We start from the raw sequence: 15,612 nt of genomic DNA on the forward strand, positions 1-15,612 counted from the left end.
GTTTGAGCTTTATATCGAGGTATCACATGCCCACGTGGACTATTGGACCATACCGGCAAGATTTAGGCCGATAGCTGATATGTCTCCAAGAACTTGATAATATCCATAGAGCCATAGTTTTAACGCCAGTTCATGTAAATGGGTTTGGCTAACCTTCGATGCATTACCTGGACATTTTTTGGATCTTGACAGTGTGAACAGGAAAACAGACGCTGATAACGTTTCACTAAACATATTATTTGCACCACTGGAAATACGACTGTTTATCTCAAGCTCAAGTCAGCCTGGAGAGAAAAGTATTACTGTATGTTTCTGTCTGCTCAGTGTTCTCTCGTGTGGAAGTAGTAGTGACTGTTAATAGATAAATTTAACGTCCAACTGCATTTGGCCGCTGGACTGGCGCTAATGTTAAACACGGTCTGCTCACAGGTCCACAAAGGAGGGGAATGGGACACTAGCTAACAACTCCAGAGAAGGGAACGGCAACGGGGACCGCAGGGCCCGGAGCTCCAGGCTCATGAGAGCACAGTCCACTATAGAGGGGGACAAGAGAGAGGGCAGCACACTCAGGTGAGGAGGACACTATGGAAGGAGAGGAGGACACTCAGGTGAGAAGGATACTCAGGTGAGGAGGACACTATGGAGGTTAAGGAGGACACTCAGGTGAGGAGGACATTGATTTGAGGAGTACACTCAGGTGAGGAGGACACTTAAGTAAGGAGGACACTCAGTTGAGGAGGACACTATGGAGGGGGAGGAGGACACTCCGGTGAGAAGGACACTCAGGTGAAAAGGACACTCAGGTGAGAAGGACACTCAGGTGAAAAGGACACTCAGGTGAAAAGGACACTCAGGTGAAAAGGACACTCAGGTGAAAAGGACACTCAGGTGAAAAGGACACTCAGGTGAAAAGGACACTCAGGTGAAAAGGACACTCAGGGGAGGAGGACACTATGATAACTGATTAGTTAGTTAACTTGAAAGCTACCACTTCACAAGGTGGAACAGAGCATTTTGTGATCATTGGAGACGTAGACAGACTAATAATAAGAAATAATAAAACGTGTGAATGAAACAAAACACAGCTCCACAACATTATAACATGACTTAAAGCTCACAAGTCAATTTTGTGTAACATAGAACCTTCAAGCATTTCTTGCAGTGATTATTACTAATCAGCTCAGAGCACAGGGCAGGTCGTGTGTGGGTGACTCCTCACAGCTCTTCTCTGCTCTGGGAAACTTGCGTCGTCACATTTGGCCTGTAGGCACGGTGTAATGATGGTGTAACGATGCACTGATGTGTTTCTCCGGCACACAGGGACTCAGAGGCCGACGTGGACCAGGACCCAGCCTCCAGCCCAGGGAAGGCCCCACACAGCAGCCCCAGCCTCGGAGACAAGCAGGAGGACGAGGACAACCGGAAGAACTCCACCAGGGCCGGGAACGCCATCCACATTCCAGTCACCATCACTGCACCACCCGGGGAGACAACCATCGTACCTAGTCAGTGTGCCCACAGGTTTTAACTAACATTTAAACGAGAAGAGATTCAAATACACCGGGACTGCAGTCAGTGATTGTTTTTTTAATGGACTAGGCAGGATTTTATTTTCAACAAGCTCTCCACTCTGAATCCTCACTCCCTAAACCCCAGCATCTACAGCCTATCAGGAATCAGAGTACCATATTTTTCGGACTAAGCCACTCTGGAGTACAAGTCACACCAGCCAAAAAATGCGTAATGAAGAAGATAAAAAAATGTATAAGATGCACCGAACTATAAGTCGCACTTTTTGGGGGGAAATTTATTTTATAAAATCAGGGACCAGAAACTGACATTTTATCTTGAAAGGCAAGTTCTAGTAATAACAATAGAACAGAGAACAACAGACTGAATAGGCGTCTGGTATGTTAAGGTAATGAATGTTAATAGTTGTTTAGATAACTATAGCATAAACAACAGAACATAAGCTTAGTAAACTATCCATTTCACTCCAAATCACTAAATCCATTGAATCCACTGAATTCTTCATCCTCGGTGTCACTTCTGAGCAACTCTGCGTACCCTCAAGGTTACCATGAAGCTGTGTTCTCCGTTCTCGCTTTTCTCCAGTCCCTCACAAGTTTCTCGCTCACTCCAAACTTTCTTTCTGCTGCTCAATTACCGTTTTCAGCTGAATATTTCACTACTTGCAGCAGCACAGCGGCTTTTTCTGCACGGGAAAACTGACACACAAGCCCAGAGCGCCCTCTCGTGGCTGTCAGTCTGAAAAATGTAATATATAAGTTGCACCAGAGTATAAGTCGCAGGAAACACCCGAATCATGAAAAAAGTACAACTTATAGTCCGAAAAATACGGTATAGCCTCTTCTGGTGCTCTGTATGGAGTCCATATACCAAGAATGAGACAAACTCGTCCCTGTGTGTGTGTGTGTCTCTATCTGCAGGTGAAGGTTCTGGCCACTCAGGTTCAGTTGTGATTATACTTTTTTTTTTTGACTGACCCGCACAGTTGTTGGCACCTCCTATGGGTAGCTGCACATCACACTAGCGAGTAGCGAATCTGTACCAAAATCACTATGCAAGAATGATTTTTGGTGAATGACATATGATGAAATCTAAAATAATCAGATTAGATAAATAATGATAACAATACACTAGTTTTATGTAGCTCCTTTCACCCAAACCCCCTCCAACCCCCACTGATGACTCACACACACACACCCCATTCACACTAGGAAAGATGGATGAAGCCTAAGGACACAACCATGCGCTTTTAAATGAATGGGAGAATTATTCGGCTGTGACTGACAGTGGCAGCATGAGAGAGACACATAGAATCATTTCATTAAAATCAAAAATAATTAATCCGATTATCCACGCTATTGTGTTTGTCAGTGACAGAGCTCACATCTCCGGGCTCCCTCCTGTCGGTGCACTTCTGACGTACACTACTCCTCTGATTGCTTCTACTGCCTTGTGACTGTTTTGTGTGACTGCAGTGAACAACATGGACTGTGGCACGTTCCAGCTGAGCGATGAGAAGAAGGAGCTGGAGGAGGAGGACCCAGCCAACGGGCCACGCGAGATCCTGCCCTACAGCTCCATGTTTGTGTTCGGGACCACCAACCCGTACGTACCCCACAGCACAGCACAATACTACTACTGCTCAGAGGGGGGAGAAGGGGAGAATTTTAAAGGGAAGGGGCATATTGTAAATTGCATTGGCTTTCTAAATCAATTTTAAAAACCTTTAGAACTCAAGGCATATTTCATAAACTCCAATTCATGACTTTTCTTGACTTCTTAGCACAGTGCTAGTGTTCACATGCATATGTTTTTTTGGTCTGTCAGTGCTTCTTGGATGGCAGGGGTCAGTTGAAGTCGATGGTTTCACAGAGTATTAAACGATTTCTGTGCTAAACCTGAACAGTCTGGGAGCTCTGTGACACAGGTGCAGCTCATCTGGGGGACTCCACTGATTTGAACAGACTGTACAGAGGTTGTGGTCACAGTCATAAGTCAGAGTGTCAGTAAATGCTCTGCAGTGAATAGGTTTGGTTCACATGAGTTCATAACCTTCTATCTCCTGTAGGGCAGAAGTGCATAACCTGTCACGTGTGATCTACTATTGGATTGTAACAGTGACGCAGGTTGATTGCAGAGCCTTGTCTTTCCATATAAGTCCAGTGACTTTTGTTTGACTGGGGATTGTCACACAGAATGACCCACTGGGCTCACATTTGGGTGTTATGTTTGCTTGAAATGTTCCACAGTATGGAAACTTGTCCATTTTAGATTTGTTCAATGTCTCTTGCATTTTTATAGCTCAAAAATACTTTGGAAAGCAGACATTCTTGATCTGTCCTGGTGGAGTCACTTGCTTGTTTCCATGGAGATGAATTAGTTCAATGCCATACTGTGGAACATATATATTTAAATTTGGTTTCAAAGGGTTGAGTATATAGTGTATAGTATATAGTATACAGTATACAGTATATAGTATACAGTATATAGTATATAGTATACAGTATATAGTATATAGTATACAGTATATAGTATACAGTATATAGTATATAGTATACAGTATATAGTATACAGTATATAGTATATAGTATACAGTATATAGTATACAGTATATAGTATACAGTATATAGTATATAGTATACAGTATATAGTATATAGTATATAGTATATAGTATATAGGTCATTCTCCCTGTGCCTCTGCACACTGACCTGACCTTGTCCCCTTGTGTCCTTGTGTTCCTGCAGCGTGCGGAGGCTGTGTCACTATGTGGTCAATCTGCGTTACTTTGAGATGTGCATTCTGCTGGTCATCACCATGAGCAGCATCGCCCTGGCAGCAGAGGACCCAGTGCAGGCCAACGCACCACGCAACAATGTGAGTGACACGCAGCTGTCGCTATGGTTACAGAGACACCAGGAATTTCAATAACACAGATTATACAAAAGTGACTTTTAGTCAGGTTCCTGGCTTCGTCTCCCTGGCTAAAACTCCTGTTCCTGTTTCTTCGTCAAAAAAAAAAAAAAAAAAAAACATACTTGGAGTTGCTTTATTCATGCTAGTTTGATGAATCCTTTCATAAAAACACATCATTTTAAAATTCCCAGTTTTAAGATGTCACAGGTAAAAGTCCACAGGTCTTGTGTGCAGCTTTTATATGTTTATACATCAAAGTCTGAGCATTTCTGCTGTCAAATTGTGTTCATTATAAAAACATGTTTCAAGTTTTTTTGTTTTCATTGTTTTGGTGGTAAGTGAAAGTACAAACAGTTTGATAACATTTTTATTAGCATTATAGCTACAAAGTTTTCAGTGATAAAAGTTCTAATTTGAACTTTTTGAATTTGGCATGGTTTGGTTGTTGATGTAAATCCTTTCCATCACAATGATAGTCATTGTCAAATATTATCATAAAGAACCTTTTTATTTCATTTATCATGATGGACTTACTTCATTGGATAATGCAGTTATTAAATATCAAACGTTCTCCCTTAACACATCACATCAAATTGCTTTAAATTCAGATGCTTTTTTAATGAAAACATTTTATTTTAAACCTGTTTAGTCCTAACAGGCATCTGGTTTAACCAAGCTATTAACAGATAGGACCATGAAGTGATAATAATGCCTCAATTACACCAAACACTTTTTAGCAGTTACAGTCTAATGCATCAATAAGTAGGCATACTGTTTTGATTTTAATTTGGTGTGTTTTTTGCCGTAGTTTTAGCTTTAAGATTGCTATACAAACATTCAGATTTGACCCACTACACTTCCTCCCTATCTGTGCTTTTATTTATCATTTTAAGACATGAACAGAACATGCACATTTTAGGCTGGATCGACACGTGTCTGCTGATGCATGCTGACATACGCCTGGGGGAAGAATACATTTTTGTGTTTTTTTCATGCTTCTAAAAACACATGTGCAGTAGTGACATCATCTTCATGCTTTTGAATCGAACCGCCGCAGCCTCAGTTTAAACTCCAGCTCATGAGAGGAGGGACGTGGACTTGAGTCGCCGTATTTTGACAGACAAGCACAACTAATTAAAATTGCAGTCAGGGCAGCGAGGGGACTGGGGGCGCGCACGTGATGGGGGAGTGTGCACGTGGGTGGGTGTGCAGTGAAGCTGACACAGTGAGGCCAGAGGAACATGTAGTCCACGTCTGTGTTTTGTATGTGAGGATGTACACGCCTGTAGGATCTGAATACACTGGGCACATCAAGGGTTGTATTCTTGTGGTGACATAACATGTTAAGGAGGACAGTTCCTAAATTAAAGTAGTAGAGAAGTAAACAGCTGCAGTTGTTGAATCTAGTCATTTTTGCATCCTGGTTGTGGTTAATATCTCTGTATCTACAAACTGGTAGTAGCTCAGTTGGTAAAGTGTTCATTACGGCTGGGGATCATTCAGAAGTTACCAATACGATACATATCTCGATATATAAGCCACAATATGATACATATCTCAATATGTAAGCCACGGTACAATAGATACCTCGATATGTAAGCCACGATAGGATACATACCTTGATACGTAAGCCACGATACAATACATATCTGAACACGTAAGCCACGATATGATATGTACCTCGATACGTAAGGCACGATACGATACATATCTGAATACGTAAACCAGGATATGATACATACCTCGATGCGTAAGCCATGGTACAAATCATACCTCAATACGTAAGCCACGATACGATTCAGACTTCGATGCTTAAGCCACGATACAATACATACCTCAATACATAAGCCACAGTACGATACATATCTTGATATAGTGAGCTTATGATTCGATATGATTCAATACTATATATTTCAAATCAATTCGATATGGTTCAATAAAAATAAAGGCTAAATCATGGCTGTGATACTAAAAGTCTTTGTTCAACCACTTCTTGTGCAAAGTGAATTTGAAACACAAACATTTTAATCATCAAAACAATGAAAATGTAGCACTGTAACAAAATAATCTAGTAAAATATACCAAAAAATACTCTTAGCGATATATCGACGCAGCAGCCCATGATATCCACACTGTATCATCACATTTAACCATAAGATATATAGATATTTCAATATTTTGCACAGCTCTAGGTTACGTTTACACTGAAACGAATCACCGTATCACCATATCGGAAACTATTTATGTCCAAACACGTCGTTTCTGTGTATGCAAGTCTTCCCTATCCATACAGCGTTGAGAATATTTGTTTACATTTTACAGAAACAAAACTTAAAACAACATGCCTAAAGTGCACAAACTAAGCGCTCAAAAAAACAGCTCGCTCCTTGCGCTCTGACGCGGTTCAGCTTCTGTCGGAGTAAAAAGGACACGACTCAATGAAATATGAGTGTTCTTTCTGTGACAGAGGGGTGTTCTGCTGATGGTGAGTCTGTTCTGTGTTTCTATCACGTTTGGAGATGGTTCATGTGAAACTTTTCAGAGCTAAAACGTCTGCAGGTCACACGCATAGACCTGTGGCAACGATGGCAAACGTGAAAATAGTCTTTTCGTGGACTGTGTACTAGCAAGTAGTTTGTCTCTGGTTTGTTTAAACTGTTTTCCGTGTCTGTGGTGTGGGTGTGTGGCGGCCTTTGAAGCATACCATAACATTCCAAATATACTGATCCAGCTATTGTTTAATGAATGATAGATCAATGTAGTAATTATTGTGACAGGCCTATTCATTCCCTCATCCGATGGTTCTAATCTGACTCTGGACAGTGTCGTTTTGTGTTTAGACTAGAGATGCGCGGATTGCGGTTACAACCGCGGTATCCAAGGTTAATCCGCGGGTCGGGCGGATGACGTGACGAAAAATTATATTTTAATTAAATTCGGGTGGGTGGCGGTTTAACTACTAAAAAAAAAAAAAGTTATTGTTAGTATTGTTACCTTCATCTGAAAAGACGAGTGTCATTGTCTATGCTTGTAGTATGAAGTGTACGTCATATCCTTAATTAGCCCATTTGACCTCGTTTTTATGTTCTGAAGGTTCAGGTTGTGTCGGGTTATTGATGCCTAAGGTTTATGAGGCACATATTATATGCAGTTTATTTTATTATTTCTGTTTGCCAACACGTAAGTGGCTATAGGGCCATATTTATTTAGTTATGCTTTTTTTGGTTTTGTTTCGATATCAGATATTTTAAAACACGCAGACATTATAGCGCAGACTGCCACTCGGGGTATTTAAAACTTAAAGAAAGACCAATGGAGTGAGGCTATGACTTTGAAACAACATCGGGCAATGGCAGAATGTTCAGAATGTAACAACATCCAACACGAAGGCAAGAAGGTTCAAAAATAGCCTAGTTGGAAAACGTTGTCAGTTAATTAGCTGCACAAGAAAACCAGGCAAGTCTGGGGTTGTTACGGACAATTTAGAATGCGAACATACACGCTGAGCGAATTTTGGAATGAATGAGCTATAGAGTTTGCATTTTTATCGAGGCTCCTTAGTTTGTTTGCTGTATGATTGTTCTAAAATCTAAAATCAATGGGCGGATGGCGGGCGGGTGCGGTTTTGAAAACCTTCGGTGCAAAATGGACAGCGGGCGGATGATGAGTTTTGTGTCGCAGTTGCGGATGAAAAAATAGCCCATCCGCGCATCTCTAGTTTAGACTGATCCAAGGACATAGGTTTGGTCTCAGCTTTGGTGGGGACATTATCAGCTAACCCCCACCCCCAAAGTTTTGGCATCTTCACTCACGCCTTCTCAAGCCGCCATCTTCCCCAGTTTAGGCTCCTGGCTCCACTAATGACATCACTCTGCTGCAGCCAATGAAACAGTGGCAGGTGTAACCCTGTCGTCATATCACTGAATACATCTCAGAACGTCTAATAAACAAAACATGAACTAAAATGCATTAAATTAATACTACTGAGTTTGGAAAAATAAATGTATGTTTTTGTTTATTTAAATAAAATGGCAAATATTGGTAGGGACTATTTTGTCTTCCCCTAATAGTCCAAGACTGAGTGTGTACACTGGTGTGTGAATATGTGTGTGATGGAGCATTTACTGTTTACATAAGCAATCTAATCACCAAGTTTCATGTCTTCTCTGTCAGCACAAATTAGTTGCAGAAAACTCTGGTATTCTTCAATCACGCACATAGATTTGACGCATCTGTTGACTTAACAAAATATCAGAATTGTGGATTTTATGTTTGAAACTTTTCCCCCACAGCCCTGCTCTTCTATTCTAAATGTCAGATATGAAATCATGCTCTTCTTGGTTTATGTAGGTGCTCAAGTATCTGGACTAAAAAAACAAGGCTAATCCTCACAACATTTACATGGATTTAGCCTGGTGTAATGCTACAGCACTCAGTACAGTCATGTATTACCACAGAGTGTACATAAAAATGAACATAGCTAACCAAAAAACAGAGATCATTTTGTCTTCTTATGTTCTTTTTTTAAAGACAATATAGTAAAGTGTATTTACCATGTTGACATGTTTCTGCTGCTGCTGCATCTTCAAAACTGTCACCGGTGTTGTTGGTGATGTGTCATATATCAGCTGTTGTTACTTCCTGTAGGCGTGGTCAGCCTGATGGTTCTGGCAGGTCGCTCAGACTGACCACGCCTCTCGTCGCCCGGTGTTCTCTGGAGAAGCGTGTCCCAGGTGTGTGAAAGGAGGAACACTCCGTCATCTCGGTTAATGGTTTCCTGATTTCACTGTCCTCCCTAATACAGCGTTTGAACTTGTGACCAGCATCTCTCCTATGGCACTTGTCTTGGTTAATGTCTTAAAGCATACCTTACCATTCCAAAATATATTGATCCAGCTATAGTTTAATGAAGGATAATTCAATTTGAACTAGGTCATCAGGTGATCTGAACATCAGGTGAGGAACTAGGCCATTGAAATCAGGAAATGAGGCATAGACAATATTAACCATTATCTCCAAGAACAGTTGATAGTCATGGTCAGTTAAATACAATCAATTCAGTCATTGTGTCCTTAGGCAAGACATTTTGCCATTGCCTCGTATGAAAGTGGTGTGTGAGTGAGTGATGGTGGTGGTCGGAGGGACCGATGGCGCCGAATGGCATGGCAGCCACGCTTCTGTCAGTGTGCCCCAGGGTAACTGTGGCTACAATAGTAGCTTACCATCACCACGGTATAGAGTGAATGAATAATGCTGAATAATGCTGTGTAAAGCATCTTTGGGGACAGAAAATGTCTGTGAAAGCGCTATATAAATAAAGACTTACTTGATGACGGAGCGTTCCTCCTTTCACACACCTGGGACACCCTTCTCCAGAGAACACCGGCTGATGGGAGGCATGGTCAGTCTGAGTGACCTGCCAGCCACACCTACAGGAAGTAACAACAGCTGATAAATGACATGTCACCAACACCTGGGACAGTTCTGAAGATGCAGCAGCAGAAACATGTCAACAAGGTAAATACACTTTACTGTATTGTCTTTAAAAAGAACCCAGGAAGTTAAAGAACATAGCTAACACGCTAGCTGTGTTACAAAGTGAAGTGAGCATGGTTGCAATGTGGTTCCTTGGAGTTCTGATTGTAACTGAAAAATCATCACCCCCCTCTTTCTGAAACTGCTGCTGTGAACCTCATCATTTTAGACTTAAAATGTTCATATTAACCCACTCTGCATTATCTGTTGGGTTTTTATTTCTATTCTTTATTTCTATTCTTTCTCTTAATTAAGATATGAACATTAATAACAGACAAATCCAGAGCATATTTTCCCTGCGTTCGCTCCAGAGAGATTTGATGGACTGCGCCACTACTAAACTCGCTTCTCTTCTAAACCAGTGGTGCGAGCAGGAGGGGGAGTGTACCTTCAACAGCCTTGCTCTGGATAGGCCGTTTGTTTATGTGCTTGTATTTCCAAATACAGTCCCTGGTTGCAGATTAGATGTGGCTGACATCATACTCTCTTCGTACATTTCTATTGTACTGTATGTGTTTTACCTTGAATTCCCTAAATGTCAGATATGAAAACATGTTGCTGTTGGTTTGTGCAGGTGCTCAAGTATCTGGACTATGTCTTCACTGGAGTCTTCACCTTCGAGATGGTCATCAAGGTAAGAGGAGGGAGGACTGTGGTCATTATCAATAAACAGTATTCTCATTTCAGCACATTCAGAGAACTCAAGTGTACTTTTATGGGAAAAGAAAACATAACAAACCAGTAGAATACTATGATTTGAATCTGAAAATATGAGGCTTCACAAGCAGGACTGCAACATTAACAAATCAAAATGACTGTTTAATGGTAATCTCTCAAAACAGTATGCTCTTGTACATTTTTTAAACGTACTCAGACAATTTTATCCAGTCAGTGATGGTGCCAAATGAGAAAAATATGGAAGCAACTGCTGGTGACGATCCCAGACTGTTGTTTCTCTGTCATGGGCATACATCAGTAGCCAGGCTGGCACCACCTAGTGCCTCCACTCAATTTAATTTCTCTCCAGTCCAGGCACCAGCCAATCAGTGAAGAGCCATACATTCTGTGTTGTCAACGATTCCCGAGCTCGAGGATTTAAAGTCGAAACAAAGAGAATGTTTGGTGAATTTTATCAAGGGGATTTGGGAAAAGGTTAATATACCAGTTAGCCCCATTACATACATCACAACCAAATAGCAGCGATTGGTTAAATTTTAAAAAGTACTCACCTACTGTCAGGCAAATTAATTCTAATGCTGTGAGGTCAGACGGTTTCCACTAAGTAAAACCAGCTGATGAATCAGACTAAAACATCAGACCAAGAGAAGAGAAAAATAAGTGTGTGGAGATAACTGTTCATTCTGAAAATGTTCTTCACTCATGGTTCAGGTACAGGCCTTTTAAAATGTGTGTGACAGGTTTTCATGTTTTTCTAATTCTGGTTTGCTTTGGTGGGATAGTACCTGCAAAGAATATTTATAATAGTTTACATCAGTTAAAGGTCCAATATTATGCAAAATGGACTCTTGTGAGCTTTAAGTCATGTTAGAATGCTGCCACCTCTTCAAAAACAGACCTGGAGTTGTGTTTTGTTTCAGTCACATGTTTGAGTAACTCTTTATAATTCATTTGTCTCCAAAGCTCAAAATGTGATGTCATGAAGTGGTAATTTTCATGTTAACATATACTTTTTATCTTTAGTTCGGTAGAGATTGGCAATTCCAGGGTTGAAATCATCCAAATGATTCTAGTGAAGGTGTATGGAGTGGAGCACTTTCTGTATTACCACATGACATCACAAGGTGGAATAGAGTTTATTGTTTGAGAGATGAACTCAGCCTAAATATGCAGGTTGTGTGTGTGTTAAACATGTGTGAATGAAACCAAACACAACTCCAGGTCTGTTTGTGATGAAGAAACATTAGAACATAAATCAAAAGTGGTGGTTTGAGGAAAAACGTTGAGAAGAAAAGTACAAAAATACAGGAAATTCTAAAACTTAATACCTCTACCTATGTCATCCACGATTAATATTCCATCCAAAATGAAGAGACACATTTTTCAATCCGTTAAAACCATAGACCAGGGGTGCTCAGTACGTAGATCGCGATCTACCAGTCGATCGTCAAGGTCGTGTGGGTAGATCGCCGTGTCTCGTCTCGGACTCGCGTTTGGACTCGGTCTTGTCTCTCACTCAAGGTGTGACACTCAACAAGTGTGATCATATTTCATTACGGCCGCTGCTGTTGGTAATAAACTTGTAGCGGGTGCAGGAGCGTGTGGGGCGTCTCAGTGCAGCCTGTGCGCTCATTTGAAACCCGCGGAGACTCTACGGCACATCACAAACACACACACTCCCTATGCACGGCTCGTCTGCGACAGCGTGTGCCCTCGTGTACCAGCGTGCATCACAGGGCAGGTTCAACTTCCTAAACATCCTACCTGTCCATCTGCCTCACGTCAGCACGCCGCCCCTCGCCTTTTCACGCTCTCACTACGTACAGCGAACACAAGCCCCTCCCACAGTGCGGCTGATTAGAAGAGCAAGACCAAAAGTGAAGCAAAAACCAGTCTAAATTTGTGTTCCAGTGTTGGCACAAAGCAGGTCTACAGCATAGAGCGGATCTACAGAACAGACCTACTGCCACATTTGACTGAAGTTTGTCTAACAAAAGTGCTCAAATGCATTTGTGTTTGTCACGATGTGCGCTTGGTTTGGTAAATGTGCAGAGGCTGGTAAATATCATTGCAAAACCAGAAAAGAATGCAAGTCCAGTTTGGAACTTTCAAAAACAGGTTTAAAAATCTTCCTTCACTTTTTTCACAGTTTTGTGTAAAGTGCCAGAGGAGGTTCTCTTAAAGAAGGGCTTCTCAAACTGTGGGGGAGGGTCCAAAAAAGGGGCACAGAGTGTTTCAGTGCAGTTTGCTTGGCTTTGTATTAGGTAGATCATTTTGACTTGGTCAGCCTCACCTCCACGCACAGTTTGGGCTCTGGAACCCAACTCCTTGAGAGGGGCTGGACTCTCCATTTCTCTGGCGTTGGCCGCGGGGAGCGGCCGCGGGCTGGTGTGGGCTCATTGCCCCACAGCTCAGCCGCTGTGTGTTGGAGTTCACCCCAGTGAACGAGAGGGTCGCGTCCCTGCGCCTTCAGGTCGGGGACAGGTCTCTCACTGTGGTGGGGTGATTGGGAGGAACGGCCTCCCCGATCTGAACCTGAGCGGTGTTCTGTTATTGGACTTCTGTGCTAGTCACGGTTTGCCCATAACGAACACCATGTTTGAGCACAAGGGTGTCCATAAGTGCACGTGGCACCAGGACACCCTAGGTCGGAGGACGATGATCGACTATGTAGTCGTGTCATCTGACCTCCGGCCGCGTGTCTTGGACACTCGGGTGAAGAGAGGGGCTGAGCTGTCAACTGATCACCACCTGGTCGTGAGTTGGGTTCGCTGGCGGAGGAGGAAGCCGGAAAGACCTGGCAGGCCCGAGGTGTAGTGAGGGTCTGTTGGGAACGTCTGGCGGAGCCTCTGTCAGAGGGACTTTCAACTCGCACCTCTGGGAGGACTTCTCCCGGATTCCGGGGGAGGCTGGAGATATGGAGTCCAAGTGGGCTTCATTCTCTGCCTCTATTGTCAATGCGGCTGCTCAGAGCTGTGGGCGTAAGGTCTGTGGTGCCTGTCGCGGCGGCAATCCCCGAACCCGGTGGTGGACACCGGAAGTAAGGGATGCCGTCAAGCTGAAGAAGGAGTCCTATCGGGCCTTGCTGGCTCGGGGGACTCCTGAAGCAGCTGACGGGTACCGGCGGGCCAAGCGTGCTGCAGCCCGTGCGGTTGCGGAGGCAAAAACTCGGAGCTGAGAGGAGTTCGGGGAGGCCATGGAGGAGGACTATCGGACGGCCTCAAAGAGATTCTGGCAAACCGTCCGGCGCCTCAGTAGGGGGAAGCAGTTCTTCACCAACACTGTTTACAGTGCGGGGGGAGAGCTGCTGACCTCGACTGGAGATGTTGTCCGGTGGTGGAAGGAATACTTTGAGGATCTCCTCAATCCCGGCGTCACGTCTTCCGAGGAGGAGGCCGAGGCTGGGGACTCGGAGGTGGACTCATCCATCACCCTGGCTGAAGTCACTGAGGTGGTTGGAAAGCTCCTTGGTGGCAAGGCTCCAGGGTTGGATGAGATCCGTCCTGAGCACCTTAAGTCTCTGGATGTTGTGGGGCTGTCTTGGCTGACACGCCTCTTCAACATCGCGTGGCGGTCGGGGACAGTACCTCTGGACTGGCAAACCGGGGTGGTGGTCCCTCTGTATAAGAAGGGGGACCGGAGGGTGTGTTCCAACTATAGGGGGATCACACTCCTCAGCCTTCCCGGTAAGGTCTATGCCAGGGTACTGGAGAGGAGAATCCGGCCGATAGTCGAACCTCAGATTCAGGAGGAGCAGTGTGGTTTTCGTCCTGGCCGGGGAACACTGGACCAGCTCTACACTCTCCATAGGGTGCTCGAGGGTTCATGGGAGTTTGCCCAACCAGTCCACATGTGCTTTGTGGATCTGGAGAAGGCATTTGACCGTGTCCCTCGTGGTATCCTGTGGGGGGTGCTCTGGGAGTGTGGGGTCCGGGGCCCTTTGCTAAGAGCTGTCTGGTCCCTGTATGACCAGAGCAGGAGCTGTGTTCGCATTGCCGGCAGTAAGTCAGACCTGTTCCTGATGCATGTTGGACACCACCAGGGCTGCCCTTTGTCACCGGTTCTGTTCATTGTGTTTATGGACAGAATTTCTAGGTGCAGTCAGGGGCCGGAGGGGGGCCGGTCTGGGGACCACAGGATCTCATCTCTGCTGTTTGCAGACAATGTTGTCCTGTTGGCTTCATCGAAACAGGACCTGCAATGTGCACTGGGGCGGTTTGCAGCCAAGTGTGAAGTGGTTGGGATGAAGTTCAGCTCTTCCAAGTCTGAGGCCATGGTTCTCGACCGGAAAAAGGTGGCTTGCCCTCTCCGGGTGGGTGGAGAGTCCCTGCCTCAAGTGGAGGAGTTCAAGTATCTCGGGGTCTTGTTCACGAGTGAGGGGAGGACGGAACGTGAGATTGACAGGCGGATTGGTGCAGCTTCGGCAGTGATGCGATCGCTGTATCGGACCGTTGTGGTGAATTTACCGGTCAGTCTTCGTTCCTACTCTCACCTATGGTCATGAGCTCTGGGTAGTGACCGAAAGGACGAGATCGTGGATACAAGCGCTTGAAATGGGTTTCCTCCGCAGGGTGTCTGGGCGCTCCCTTAGAGATAGGGTGAGGAGCTCAGTCACACGGGAGGAGCTCGGACTAGAGCCGCTGCTCCTCCACATCGAGAGGAGCCAGCTGGGGTGGCTCAGGCATCTGTTCTGGATGCCTCCAGGGCGCCTCCCTCGGGAGGTGTTCCGGGCATGTCCCACCGGGAGGAGGCCCCGGGGAAGACCCAGGACACGCTGGAGGGACTATGTCTCTCGGCTGGCCTGGGAACGCCTCAGGGTTCCCCCGGAGGAGCTGGAGGACGTGTCTGGGGTGAGGGAAGTCTGGGAGTCCCTGCTTAGGCTGCTGCCCCCGTGACCCGGCCCTGGATAAGTGGACGAAAATGGATGGATGGATGGATGGATTTTGCCTTGGTCA

General features: G+C 44.4%; 1 protein-coding gene across 1 annotated transcript in view; it reads left to right on the forward strand.

Annotated features, from left to right (window-relative positions):
* cacna1bb (calcium channel, voltage-dependent, N type, alpha 1B subunit, b) overlaps positions 1 to 15,612 on the forward strand; it is a 397,100-nt gene that overhangs the window by 264,836 nt on the left and 116,652 nt on the right. Inside the window, exons 22-26 of the mRNA XM_055153227.1 lie at positions 430 to 570; positions 1,321 to 1,505; positions 3,006 to 3,135; positions 4,276 to 4,405; positions 10,554 to 10,613. Of these exons, the coding sequence (XP_055009202.1) occupies positions 430 to 570; positions 1,321 to 1,505; positions 3,006 to 3,135; positions 4,276 to 4,405; positions 10,554 to 10,613 (646 nt within the window). The remainder of the gene's footprint in view (positions 1 to 429; positions 571 to 1,320; positions 1,506 to 3,005; positions 3,136 to 4,275; positions 4,406 to 10,553; positions 10,614 to 15,612) is intronic.

This window comes from Boleophthalmus pectinirostris, unplaced genomic scaffold (genome assembly GCF_026225935.1).
Source record: "Boleophthalmus pectinirostris isolate CB_2022bp ecotype Guang Dong unplaced genomic scaffold, ASM2622593v1 HiC_scaffold_18, whole genome shotgun sequence".
NCBI lineage: Eukaryota > Metazoa > Chordata > Actinopteri > Gobiiformes > Gobiidae > Boleophthalmus > Boleophthalmus pectinirostris.